The sequence below is a fragment of the Hypomesus transpacificus genome, chromosome 4 (assembly GCF_021917145.1).
Source record: "Hypomesus transpacificus isolate Combined female chromosome 4, fHypTra1, whole genome shotgun sequence".
Classification (NCBI taxonomy): Eukaryota; Metazoa; Chordata; class Actinopteri; order Osmeriformes; family Osmeridae; genus Hypomesus; species Hypomesus transpacificus.
Window position 1 is genome coordinate 718,610 of NC_061063.1, and position 13,914 is coordinate 732,523.

A 13,914-nucleotide genomic window follows, 5' to 3' on the forward strand; every position below is an offset into this window, starting at 1 on the left:
GGCATTTGCGATGGAAGTTAGGCTTACTTCTACTCACAATTTTTTTCTGTTAGTGGGAACACAGCAAAGGCTACACTCTGCTTTATGCATCAATGTTGAACATAGTATATATTCCCATTTATTCTATTTCAACCGACAACAAGACAACCCTGATCGGCGCGTTATCCTGATGGTTGAAGGTTGATTAGCGCCCGGACGCACACAGCCAGAGCAACACTCAACTGCAGAAGGGTATGTGTCGTGAGAGAAGTGGCCCCATTCACGTTACACTGGTTGCTGGAGCAGCAGTTGACTTGGTTCCCATTAGCGTCCACCGACGCGCCTGTTGCTGCTCCATTGCAGGTTCTGCCGCTCGAGCACTGTTTCACTATCGCCTTAACTCCTTCTAGACATACAGGAAACATGAATGAAACATCTCCCCCCTCCTTTCTTTCTCGCTCTGACTTGCTGAACATCTCTCACTCTGTCTGTCTTTGTGCCTCTCTGTGTGTTGTAGGTGTGAGTGTATTTGGCCTTTACTCTGCATCTATGGTAGTCATGCAAGTGTGTGTGTGGGCATAAACCTTGACCCTTGCCCAAGTTGCCCAAGTTGCCAAATGTGCTAGGACCGCCACTGTATGGGCGTGTGAAGTAGTGTATGTACATTCTGACATCCCTCTCACAACATTGTGACGTATACATATATAGGTGTGCATGTGTATATGACTCAGGGTGTCTATGGTCGTCATGCTGGTATCCAGGGGAGCTTGGCAGGTCTAGGTTGCTTGGTTACACTCCTCGTTGAGGTTGGTGGAGCTGCACACATAGCACTTCAGCACCTCAACTGTGGACACACACATACACAAATCAAACACACAAACACAACACTAAGTTCCTATTTGATACTGTTGCAAAACTCACTAAGAAAAGTACACTCTGTGTTAGTTCAGATCTCTCTCCCAATGATTTCTTAGATTTCTTTGACCAAAAAATCTATGCAATAAGGGACAAACTACAGACTAGTCCTGGAGGAGTGGCCATCAACACTGATTTTCCCTCTGTACCCAGCATTCTGCATGTTGAGACTCTCACTCACTTTAACCCTATTTCTATGGAAGCATTCATCAAGCTGATAGATTCCTCGAAACCCACTAGCTGCCTTCTCGATCCCCTCCCTGCCAAACTTTGTAGGGAACTTCTCCATATTATTGGACCGCCCATGCTTAGTATTATTAATGAATTTCTTGTAACTGGACAAGTCCCTGACGATTTCAAACAAGCTATTATCAAGCCCCTTCTTAAAAAACCAAACCTGGATCCAGGTTGTCTTAGCAATTACAGGCCCATTTCAAATTTGCCATCTCTCTCCAAAATTTTGGAAAAAGCTGTGGCAAAACAGCTCACTGAGCACCTCTCCTCAAATCAGCTCTATGAACCTCTCCAGTCTGGATTTCGTCTTCACCACAGCACTGAAACTGCATTAGCCAAGGTAGTCAATGATCTATTATTAGCCTCTGACGCGGGCTTTAGCTCTGTCCTTGTTCTTCTAGACCTAAGTGCAGCTTTTGACACTGTAGATCATGAGATTCTCCTGGAACGTATGGAGAACTATGTTGGGATTTCTGCTACTTCACTTCAGTGGTTCAGATCGTATCTATCTGATAGATCACAATATGTCCACTATGATGGTTGCTCATCCAGGAGCTCCATTGTAAAATACGGAGTACCACAGGGTTCAGTTTTAGGCCCTCTGTTATTTTCACTCTATATGTTGCCTTTAGGAAACATAATTAGAAGTTTTGGGGTAGATTTTCACTGCTATGCAGATGATACTCAGCTATACATGTCTATAAAGCCGGGAGAATTTCCACATGCTATGGAAACCTGTGTTTCCGGGTTGAAAACTTGGATGACTGCAAATTTCCTTCTTCTTAATTCGGATAAAACCGAGGTTCAAATTTTTGGTCCGAAAAAACACCGAAATAATTTATCCCATCTAACCTTAGACTTAGACGGCGTCAAAGTATCTCAAAGCCAGCTGGTAAAAAATCTGGGAGTCACAATGGACCCAGACCTTTCGTTTGAGTACCATATTAAGCAAATCACCAGAACAGCATTTTTCCATCTACGTAATATTGCCAAAATACGAAAATTCCTCTCAAAGGATGATGCTGAAAAACTAATACATGCTTTTGTTACGTCCCGATTGGACTACTGCAATGTGTTGTTCTCTGGCCTCCCAATTACCTACCTAAAAAACTTACAGCGGGTGCAAAATGCTGCTGCTAGACTATTGACTAAAACAAGATTACTAAAAGTTTGATCATATAACATCGACTCTTATCTCTTTACACTGGCTCCCTATCCAAGCCAGAGCTGATTTCAAAGTTCTACTACTAACTTACAAATCTCTGCATGGATTGGCACCACTGTACCTCTCCGGTCTCCTTGCACCCTATTGCCCCGCAAGGTCTCTAAGATCTCAAAATGCCGGCTATCTGGTAATACCCAAAGTTAAGAAAAAAACTGCTGGAGGTAGGGCGTTCTCATATAGAGCACCTCTTCTTTGGAACAAATTACCCATCTCAATTAAGGAAGCTGATACTGTCTCGACATTTAAAACTAGATTAAAAACGTTCTTGTTTAGTCAATTCTATGATTGTTAAAGGGAAGTATATGTGTACTTTCTATGTAAACCTGGGATGTGTGCTTGCCTATGTGTGTATCACATGTAACTTTTAAATTTTAATTATAGCTTATGTTCACATTGCCCAGCTAGATGTTACAAATAAAGTAAACCTGTTACTGTATATTGTTAGTATTATTATTATTATAGTTCCGTTGCTGTATATTGTTACTGTTATAGTTTTTATTACTAGTTGGAGACAACGGGGGACTGGCTGTTTTCATCCTTATTCGTATAAGTATAACCTACTTTAGAGTTCTTTCCCCTGGAACAGATTTCATGTTCCAACTGAGGGGGGCTGTCGTTGTTTTGGTGTGTGGGGCTGCATCAAATACCCTTTTTGCTCTGTTAAATTGCTGCACTAGTCCACACTTGACCGGTGGGGATCTCATTCTATTTTGACTGTAACTGTTAGCTGCTCCTGGCATTCTCTAATCCCTGCTCTCCTCTCTGTCCCCCCCCACACATTCCCTGTGGTGTGGGGGGTTTGAGCTGTCAGGACCTGCTTGGTCGTCGGTCTGCCAACGCTGAACCAGGTCGTCACCCGGAATCCAGTCTCCATGACGGCCAACAGCGAGTTTCCCGGTCCCATCCAACGTCTATAAAGCCGAACAATGGATTTTGGTGTTTCAAAACCCATTGACACTGTATGACTATGTTTAGCTTGTGTTCTGCTCCTCTCTCTTACCAACCGTCTCTGGAGGAGGGGATCCCTCTCTGAATTGCTCCTCCCAAGGTTTCTTCCATTTTTTCTCCCGGTGGGAGTTTTTCTGGGAGTTTTTCCTTGTCTTCCTTGAGGGTTTAGGTTGGTTGAGGGGCAGTTCTATGGGCGCATGTGAAGCCCTCTGTGACATGCGTGCGTGTAAAAAGGGCTATACAAATAAATTTGATTTGATTTGATTTGCCTGGTAAATACAGACCATTCCTTGACTCTGACCACCACAAGTATATCAGTATACTATGCACTTCAGATTATAGATTTTTTGGATGTATTTTACTCATAATTTGAATGTCACTTTGGATTAAATGACTCGCCAAATGAATAAAATAGGAATGTGCTACAAACACAATTCCAGATCAAAAAAGGACAATCCAACTCAAAAAACATATACATCATAATTCAGAAGCATGATAGTATTAATGAATGTATGGATGGTGGATTCCAAAAAACGGACCCAATACAGCTGTGATATGGAGATCAGGTCGCACCTGTCAGATACAGTCTAACCTGTCACCCAGAGATGTTTTACCTGTGGGGAGGAAGAGAAGGATGAGAGTAGGGATCAAGTCCATGGTTCTGGGGTAGACAGCCGGCTGGTTGGCTGGAAGACTGGCTAGCTGTCGGAAAGGTTGACCCAGCCATCTCCACCCCATCCACCCCATCCACCCCTGCCCTGCCAGGACAAACCAACAGGTAGAACCAGACACCTTCCCTGTATGCAGATTAGTGATGTTGTGAGAGAATAACAGCAGGGTGTGTTGGTACTCAACCCACCCTACCCCACACCACCTGTCTACAGTACACCCCACACCACCTGTCTACAGTACACCCCACACCACCTGTCTACAGTACACCCCACATCACCTGTACAGTACACCCCACCCTACCCCACACCACCAGTCTACAGTACACCCCACACCACCAGTCTACAGTACACCCCACCCTACCCCACACCACCTGTCTACAGTACACCCCACCCTACCACACACCACCAATCTTCAGGACTTTTAAACCAACCAGACATTTTATTATACTTAAATTTCATCCTCCTTCAAACAAACACAAAATCATAAGCAGATTATTAATTTCCATAATGCCAGATAAAATCAAAACACTTCACCGTCTGGTCCCTTTTAATACTATTCCTGAAGTCATATTTATACAATTTTACACACAAAATTAATATCAAATATTATGGAAGGTGTTCGACTGACACAGAGAACACAGGGTAGAGTTCAGAGTCAAACATCGCAGTCCCACGTTTGGCACCATAACGTCATGGCCTTCATGTGTCAACACTGAAACTAGGTAGACAAGATCAGTCCTCATTCTGACATGCAGCTTCATGATCCAGGTGAAGACAGGCGGATGGAGGTTGTGAGGTTTGAAGAGGCTGGGGAAGGCTGGGTGGGGATCTGGGGGAGGCTATGAGGCATGGAGGGAGGGACAGATGGAGAGAGATAGATAAAAGGATGGATAGAGGGAAATACCGAAAGAGGGAGGGAGGGATGGCTAGGTAGAGAGAGAGGGGGACGGATTGGATGGATTGGAGGATAGATGGACTGCAGCAGTATTCTGTGGTCCTCTGGGGGCGGGACATGGTCCCCATGCTCCAGGAGGACGGGGGGTGTAGGGCATCGCTGCTGCTGCTGGTCACCCTGGTATCTCTCCTGGTATCATCTCTGCTGTTAATCCTCGTGGTCCTTTCCCTTGGTCTTCTCATCATACGACACCCCGTACTCGTTTACTCTGGTCTTGTCCACCGGGTACAGCCTGGGGGGGGGGAGGGAGATCTGCATGAGGTGTGTGTTACTATCTCTGGTACAGGTAGAAGAGGTGTGTGTGTTACCATCTCTGGTACAGGTAGAAGAGGTGTATGTGTGTGTGTTACCATCTCTGGTACAGGTAGAAGAGGTGTTTGTGTGTGTTACCATCTCTGGTACAGGTAGAAGAGGTGTGTGTGTGTGTGTTACCATCTCTGGTACAGGTAGAAGAGGTGTGTGTGTGTGTGTTACCATCTCTGGTACAGGTAGATGAGGAAGACCACGTCGTCTCGGAAACAGGCCAGCCGATGGGACGTCGGCATGGTGATGATGAAGGCAAATACATCATCGATGAAGGTGTTGAAAGCCTGGGGGAAACCATGGTAAACCGTTAGCGTGACAACAGTACTGCGTCAACAACTGGAAAGTCAGTCATATTCTGGATGTCGCACAAGCTATGACGTCTGAGCTGGTCTTAGCTGGTCTGAAGTCTGAACTGGTCTGTGGTCTGAACTGGTCTGAGGTATGTTGTATTCTGCTCACCTTGTACATGAAGGCCTTCCAGGGAAGGTGAGCCACAGACTTCAACTGGAGGAGGAAAACAAATAACCAGTCAATATGAGCTGGCATTAACCATAATACAGTAAGAGGATGGCAGAGTTAGCATTAGCATGACGTAGCATAAAATAAGTGGATGGTTGAGCTAGCATTAGCATCATGTAGCATAACACAGCTCAGTGGATAGCTGATGTACCTTGTAGTTGACGAACAGCTGAGGTAGCATAAATAGGAACCCGAATGCATACACACCTGTGACGTCACACACAAACACACACACACCAGCTGTCAGAGAGCAGCTAGGCAGAAGACGGCACATAACCAACGTCTGTTGAATGAGTGTATGTGTGCGTGTGAGAGGGTGTTTCTACGTGTGTATTTTTGTGTGTGTTTATGTGTGTTTGTTTACCGTTGACTAAACTGTTGATTAGCCAAGAATACCAGCTGGAAGAAAGGAATGCACATAATAGACTTTATTACCATCACATCTGTCACATAGATAAAAACCCACCCACCCACACACAGTAGACACGCACACAATATGTGACACAGTAGACACTGTCACTGAGGAGGCGAGGAGTGAGTGTCCCAGTGTGTGTCTCTCTCTCTGTGTGTGTGTGTGTGTGCGTGCATGCATGTCATGTCCCAGTGTGCATGTTCCAGTGTGTGTGTGTGTACCTCTTGTATCTGAGGAAGACCAGGGCGTAAACTGCCCCTCCAATACAGAGGGGGTAGAGCAGGTAGGACAGGTATCGCATGGCCTGCAGAGACAACACACACCTGGGTTACACATTATCCGCCTGGGCGCCAGTGCATATACATGTGTGTGTGCCTGTATATGTGTGTGGGTGTGTGAGTTTGTGTGCATGCCTGTGTATGTACTGTATATGTGTATGTAGAGTGTGTGCATGTGTGTGGTGTGCGCATGTGTGTGGTGTGTGTGTAGCATCATGACTCGTACCAGAGTATCATATTCCTCAGTCCTTCTCTCTGATTCGTCCAGTTTCCCAAACTGTGGAGACACAGAACGCATCATCACTGTCTGGACCAATCACAGGCCTCCACACCAGGGAGGAAGGGAAAGAGGGGAGTAGAATGAAAGGATACAGAAGAAGGGAAGGAGAGAAGGGAAGGATAGAAGGAAGGGAGAAGAGAAACAGAGAGGGGTGGAGACTGAGAGAGGAGTGAGAGATTATTTACCAGAAAGGTGGGTTTCAATCCTTTCCAAAACACCTGGATCTTGAGCGCTTTCTTCACCTTCCACACCTGGACTCACACACACACACACGCAGAGAAGAGGAAAATGCTAATGTGATGGGATTATGAGATGATACGAGATTATGGCTGTGGGGGTTTAGGACACTAGGGATTATGAGAGGTACAGAGCAGGGATTAGGTCTCGTGTGGACGCAGTTAATCTCAAATTAATCTGTCTGCATCTGATACCTGGCCAACACTGATCCACCTCGGGCTCACTGCCCAGATACTAGATACACTTCCTGGGTGTGTGTGTGTGAGAGTGTGTGTGTGTGTACCTCTATCATGGACCCTACTCCAGCAGGGATGAGCACCAGTAGACTGGTCTGTTCATCGAAGAGGTAGAAGAAAATCACTATGGTGCTGAAGCACCTCCACAGCACTGGGACCACAACGACATAACAAAGCGGTTACTATGACACCCACACAAAACCCCCAAGTACATAGCCATTGACTCATGAGCTTTGCGAATTCAACGGCCAATCATTTCATTTGGAACTTCATGGTCTACTAGAGACGGATGACCATGTCCAGAAGCAAGGACTGTGATTGGGTGGCTGACCCACCTGCCTTGCTGGACATGCCCACCATGCTCTTCTTTTGCTTCCAGAAGCTGATGTCGTTCTTAAATGCCAGGAAGTCAAACAGGAGCTGGACAGGAAGCAGGAAGTAGTCATTGTCAAACAGGACGATGGCTGTTTGTTGATCTAGAAACAACTCATTGACAGGCCAGTGTTTCCCACAGATTAGAAATCTAGTTGTGGCGGGGAGGGGGGTGGGGGGTCCGACCGGGGGGGGGGGGGGGGGGGCTAGCGTTGCTGCATTATGCATGTAGCAACGCTAGTGCTAAACAGCTATTTAACTGGTCGGCTCCATGACGCCGGGTAAGTAGCTAGCTCCTGAGACTTCTCACCAAAAGAACGAAGGGGAACCTTCGAGTAAGGTACCTAGCGAAAAGTAGCCTCAACTTTCCTCGACTTTTAGCTACGGCACTAATGCTGAAGGCTCGCTGATTTAGCTGTCGGTCTTACTAGAACGGCGTATGTATGTATTGTTGCTAACGTGTGTTGACTTTGTGACTGTGCATAAGTGAGAAAGACGCATGAGTGAGAGAGACGGAGGGAGAGCAGGGGAAAGGAGATGCATCTGAACGAATACGCTGCGTGTTTTAACCTAAATAGCGATCAAAAAAAACGTTTTACGAAGCGCAATATGTGGCGGCCGGTGTTGATTGTGTGGCGCACCGCCACAAATTAGTCTATGTGTGGGAAACACTGCAGGCACAGCAGATGACTCTCCCTGGTTAGTACACACACACACACACGCTTACATGGAAGGCTGCTACAAAGAAGGTGAGGGCGAGGAAGTAGAGGTTTGTGTCTACGAAGATGCCTTTGATCTCATCCGCATCCTTCTCTGTGAACCCTGAAACACAACGGACGGTTAGCTACTGCACAGCACACTCCTCCCTTCTGTCTGTGTGTGTCTCTGTGTGTCTATGTTCATCTGTGTCTGTGTGTGTGCCTATGTTCATCTGCGTCTGTGTGTGTGTCTGTGTTAATCTGTGTCTGTGTGTGTGCCTATGTTCATCTGTGTCTGTGTGTGTGTCTGTGTTCATCTGTACATGCGTGTGTGTGCATGTGTGTCTGTGTGTGCGTGTGCGTCTGTGCTCGTGTGTCTGTGCGTGTGTGTCTGTGCGTGTGTGTCTTACCAAACTGCTGCAGAGAGTAGACGGCATCCTGCATGTGTATCCAGAACCTCAGTCTTCCCAGAGAGATGGTGTCGTACGCCACAGTGAGGGGCAGCTCCACGCTGCTGCCGTTGATCTCCTGCAACACCAACACCGGCTTAACAGGGAGCTAAAGACTAGGACTTGGTTAGCACGCGGAGCAAAAGATCTGGACCGGGTTAGCACATAGAGCTAAAGAGCAGGCAGTGTTACTAAGCACTCTTTGGAGTGAGACCTGAACAGGGCCTATACAACGTGTTGGACCACTAGGGGATAAACCCAGGACTTCCAAAGAAATTATCTAAAGAAACACTTTTGCTCAGATGAATCACAATCATGACCAGGATTGAGGAGTTTAACCATGAGTGAGCATCAACCAAAATGGTTCAATCTAGAAAATTGGTTATGAAGTTCATTTCCACTTTAGCTGGCTTAGCTCACTAAACTTAAGGCCCAGACATTAAAAACTAGGGGCTCTATCTCCACTGTGAGGCTAGGCAACATGGCTACAAGCTAATGGTTACATTCTATGGCTAACTGCTAAATGCATGTAATGATACAGACTATGTGCCATAGCTACAGGCTAATGGTGACATGCTATCGCTAACTGATATATGCATGTAATGATACAGGCTAGGTGCCATTGTTACAGGCTTCGGGCTAACGTACCACAAGGTCTTTCACTCTGTTGCTCAGCTCATCCACAAACAGCAGGGGCAGGTAGACCATCCTGCGACCACTCTGAAACCTGCAACACACGCACACAAAATAATTTGGACTTGCACGTCCTGTTATATGTGTGTGCATGTGTGTGTGTGTGCGTGTGTGTGACGGTTGCTGGAACACATTTCGGCAGTCAAATATAATTTGAATAGTGAAAAAAAGAAAAACAAAGAATGTATGTGTCATATGCACAGGTACTCCACTCACGCTAGAGCTGTCAAATCTCCTTTACAACCTGAATAGGTCTGTCCTTAACCACTGATCAGTTAACAATAATGAAAGATTACAACAAAAGGATTACTTAATTACTTGTATACTGTTTGGAATGCTCTGAATATTATAGCCAATGTTTGAACAATACCCTGCTATGTTAGCTCATGAGAACATGGCATGTCAGGGCCATTTCTAGGAGCCCTATCTAAAGCCTAAACAAAAGTCATCCTGACTCAAATGAATGGGTTGTTATGTAGTTATGCAGAAGCCTGTTAATGACCATTCATTTGAATCAGGTGTGTTGGAGCAGGGAAACATCTCAAACGTGCAGGACAGGGGGTCCTTGAGGACCTGGGTTAAAAGCCACTGATCTAGCATGGGGGCGTCCTCTTTCTGTGCTTGCAAAGGCTATGTTGATTGTCATCAGACGTTTCTTGTGAGAGTATAACCCCCCATATTGTCATCCTATTTCACTGCCCTGATTCCTGTATTCATTGTCTCGTCCTCTGATATGCTCAACTTGTACTTGGCGATTCACCATTGACTTGGTACTTTCACAGCAATTGGCTACTATCTGATACGTCTCATTTGTAATATTCAAACTTTATTCAAATTTGTAATGGACGTGGGTGTATGTGTGCATGTACATGCATTTAGTGTGTGCATGGGTGTGTGTGTGTGCGTACGGGCATGCGTTTCTTAGTGTGTGTGTGTGTGTGTGCGCATGCCTCTTACACTCTGAGGTAGCGGTGCACGTCACTGGGGAGGGACTCCTTGTCGAAGCGGAAGTGGTCATCGACCACGTTGAGGGTGAGGCGGGAGCGCCAGTGGGAAACAGGAAGGTCTGAGGCGGGGTCAACGCTTGGGGGCTTCTGGTTCTCCTGCTCCACCTGACGCACACACACACACACACACATATGTTAGGTTATTTTTGTAAACTGTGTAACAGATCAACAGGACATTTTTCTGAAACTGAAATACATAGAAACGTTACACAAAAAACAAAATGATATTTCACAATACCTGTACAATTGGGCAGCCTGTACGTGGTGAGCTAGTGTACTATACTAGTGTACTGTCCCAATGGTGAGCTAGTGCACTAGGACCCTAGGTAGGACACTAACCTGCTCGTCTCCTGAGATGAGGCTGACCTCCGCAGGCTTGGGCAGCATGTAGGTGGTGAGCTGGGCCACAAAGTGCACCTGTCTGGGGTCCTGCCACGGAGACACGCCCGGCTTGTGGAGGAACACCAGAGCATACAGGGTCCCATTGTTCCTGGTCTTCTTAGGAAGGGTTACATTCACTATCCTGGAGGGGAGAGGGGAGGTGGTTGGAGGAGAAAGGATTGAGCAAGTCTATCACCTGATCAAATTTACACATGTTTGACTTAAGTTGAACGTTTTTAAGTTTCAGTTATTTTCTCAGTGTATTGAAGTTCCCAACGGTGACCATTTCTGTTCATTAATGCGCTTCTGCCTCGCTTGTTTGTTTAACGTTGATCATCGACGGACACCGCACGATAGGGTCGACTACTGCGTCCTGTCTAAACAAGCACACGTCACCACATATGCAGCTGGACAATGTGGGCTCGCTGTCACCGTTAGTGTTGGAGGCCTGGCTGCATTAACTAGTATTAAAAACCAAAAACTACCGTTTTAGGTGCCAAATTGTAGGTAAAATGGCCATATCAACATAGCTACAGTGTTTTAACACTTGTCATAGCTCAGCTGTGTACTGGAATACACCTTGATCGGGCATCGGACGCGGTCAATTTATACCAATTAAAAATATTTCCGGCGCTGTCTGAGCTAGCTTGTGGTCCATATTCATCGTCCAAGATTTACCTTTCAAACTTGGCGCTGACATCAAAGTCGTCCGCCTTCAATATGAGGTTGTGGCCCCCGTCTGCGTTGGGGCGCAGAGACGTGTAGATGCTCAACTGAGGAGAGGAGGAGGGGAGGGGGAGTGGTGTAGAGGAGAGGAATGCAGATGTCAAAACCATGCGCCCAAACGTCCACACTACCAGGCATTCTGCAAACAAGGCTAGCTAGACTTTATTTAATCACCTGGAGGCGAGGCTTCTCTGCAAGGAACGGAAGGATGCAGTTTTCTCCTCGTGGGTTGTCGCACGGTTTAGTGTATACGATACCGTACATTACCCAACATGTGTGCAACACGTAGACTACAAACACCCCGACGATCAGAGTGGTGAATGACGTCTTCTGAAACATTCTGGCGGACTGGCAGATCGGCTGGCGTGGCTATCTTACCGAGCTAGCTGCCAAGCTAAACCCAAGTATACACAAAACAAATGCGACGACAGACTGTTACCGGACAAAAATGAAATAAAAATTTAAAGCAGATTATCGGGACTGTCTCATTGCTATACTACTGGATTGCCTCATAGCTGCGGAGTCGCTTGCAGCTGTGTGAGTTGGATACGTTGGTCCTGCAGGCTAGCTAGTCCCACTATTTACCACTCATTTTAACGCCCCAGTCCCTTCATTTCTCTAACGGGTCAAATTTCCATTCGAAAACATCCATACCCCTTACGCAGATCGCTTTGTTTTGAAAATCATCCCAATAATCCATATATTGTTCTAGCTAGACGCGTGCCATGGAGAAGCTGTCAGATCACTTCCGCGATTGGGTTCCTGGTCGAATCTTTGGGGAAGTGTCCAACTGCGGTTGCGCAGATGGACCATCACCGTACGAAACAAAACGTAATATTCGTGACCACGAGATAGCGCTAGCGCTCCATGTCTCAGACAGACCACGCACAGCCCCCCGCAGTGACTTTCTACAGTTTAAAACTCGTCCGGAGAAAAACAGTCGATCGTTCACTAGTGTGTCGCAACTCTTCTCAATAGGCGTTTACTTCCTCTCATAAGAGGGCAGAATTCTTAAATTATATGTTTTCGTTTTATAGATCTAATATTTTGTATTTGATTAGAGACAGCCTTACTGAGCAGGAAGTGTACGCTTCCCTCTCTTCCTCTCTTCCTCTCTTCCTCTCTTACTCCCTCCATCCACTTTCCCCTCCCTCCCTCCCTCCCTCCCTCCCTCCCTCCCTCCCTCCCTCCCTCCCTCCCTCCCTCCCTCCCTCCCTCCCTCCCTCCCTCCCTCCCTCCCTCCCTTCCTCTACCCGGCATTCACCCTCACCATTCCCCACCACCATCCACCCCCCTTCTCGTGCCCTTTCTCCTTGCCTTCCTCCCCCCCCCCCCCCCTTTAACAGAGCTTGTAAGTGTGTTGGATCAGTCCAAGCCTTGAACACTTTGTACAGGTGTTTCCTGTGCACCAGCACTCTAGTCCTCTGTAGTCTGTGTGTGTGTGTGTGTGTGTGTCTGAGTGTGTGTGTCCACATACTCAGCACGTGCTTCATGTTGAACAGTTACACACACAGAGTACACTACAGAAACATGAGCACGGAACAGAAGGGAGGGGCATAGAGAGAGAGGGAGAGAGAGGGAGGGGCATAGAGAGAGGGGAGAGACAGGGAGGGGTGTAGAGAGAGGGGAGAGACAGGGAGGGGTGTAGAGAGAGGGGAGAGGGAGACAGAGGGAGGGGCATAGAGAGAGGGGAGAGGGAGATAGAGGGAGGGGTGTGAGAGAGAGGAGAGAGGGAGGGGCATAGAGAGAGGGGAGAGACAGGGAGGGGTGTAGAAAGAGAGGAGAGGGAGAGAGAGGGGAGAGAGCGAGGGACAGGGAGGAGTGTGAGAGAGAGGAATATGAGAGAGGGAGGGGTGTAGAGAGAGGGGAGAGACAGGGAGGGGCGTAGAAAGAGGGGAGAGGGAGAGAGGGAGAGAGAGGGGAGAGGGGAGAGAGCGAGAGGCAGGGAGGAGGAGTGTGAGAGTCGGGAAAAATGAGGACAGAGAGAGGAGAAAGGGAGGGAGAGAGGCAGGGGAGTAGAGAGATAGATGTGAGTAGGGAGAAATGAGGACAGGGAGAGAGAGAGGGAAGGAGGGCGACGGAGGCAGGGAGGGAATGAAGACCACCAGTTATTGATTTTCTGCTTAAAAACCCTGATCTGGAGGCTGGTGGAGAGAGAGGAGAGAAGCTGCTTGAATGAATAAACAGTTTGGCTGTCGGGAGAGAGGCGGGGGGAGAGACCGGGGCTGGGCAGAGAGGCTGGGACTGGGGAATAGAGGCTGGGGGAGAGGGGTTGGTGCGGGGGGAGAGCCTGGGGGGAGAGATGCTGGGGGAACGAGGCTGAGGGAGAGATCCCAGGGCTGGTGGAGGGAGGCTTGGGGAGAGTCTGGAGGAGAGAGGCTGGGGTTGAGAGA

The 13,914-nt window shown here is 47.4% G+C and overlaps 1 protein-coding gene across 1 annotated transcript; it reads right to left on the reverse strand.

The window, feature by feature from the left end:
- Positions 1 to 4,388: 4,388 nt before the first annotated feature.
- On the reverse strand, positions 4,389 to 12,310 carry clptm1l (CLPTM1 like). The gene is made up of 17 exons (XM_047019806.1): positions 11,696 to 12,310; positions 11,474 to 11,568; positions 10,754 to 10,937; positions 10,365 to 10,519; positions 9,363 to 9,441; positions 8,676 to 8,793; positions 8,295 to 8,389; positions 7,531 to 7,615; positions 7,243 to 7,346; positions 6,908 to 6,973; positions 6,669 to 6,719; positions 6,386 to 6,468; positions 6,117 to 6,151; positions 5,904 to 5,959; positions 5,693 to 5,737; positions 5,402 to 5,517; positions 4,389 to 5,159 (listed from the first exon to the last, which is right to left on the reverse strand). Exons 1-17 carry the CDS (start codon positions 11,858 to 11,860, stop codon positions 5,075 to 5,077), a joined length of 1,617 nt encoding a protein of 538 aa, XP_046875762.1. The 5' UTR covers positions 11,861 to 12,310; the 3' UTR covers positions 4,389 to 5,074.
- Between the last annotated feature and the right edge of the window lie 1,604 nt (positions 12,311 to 13,914).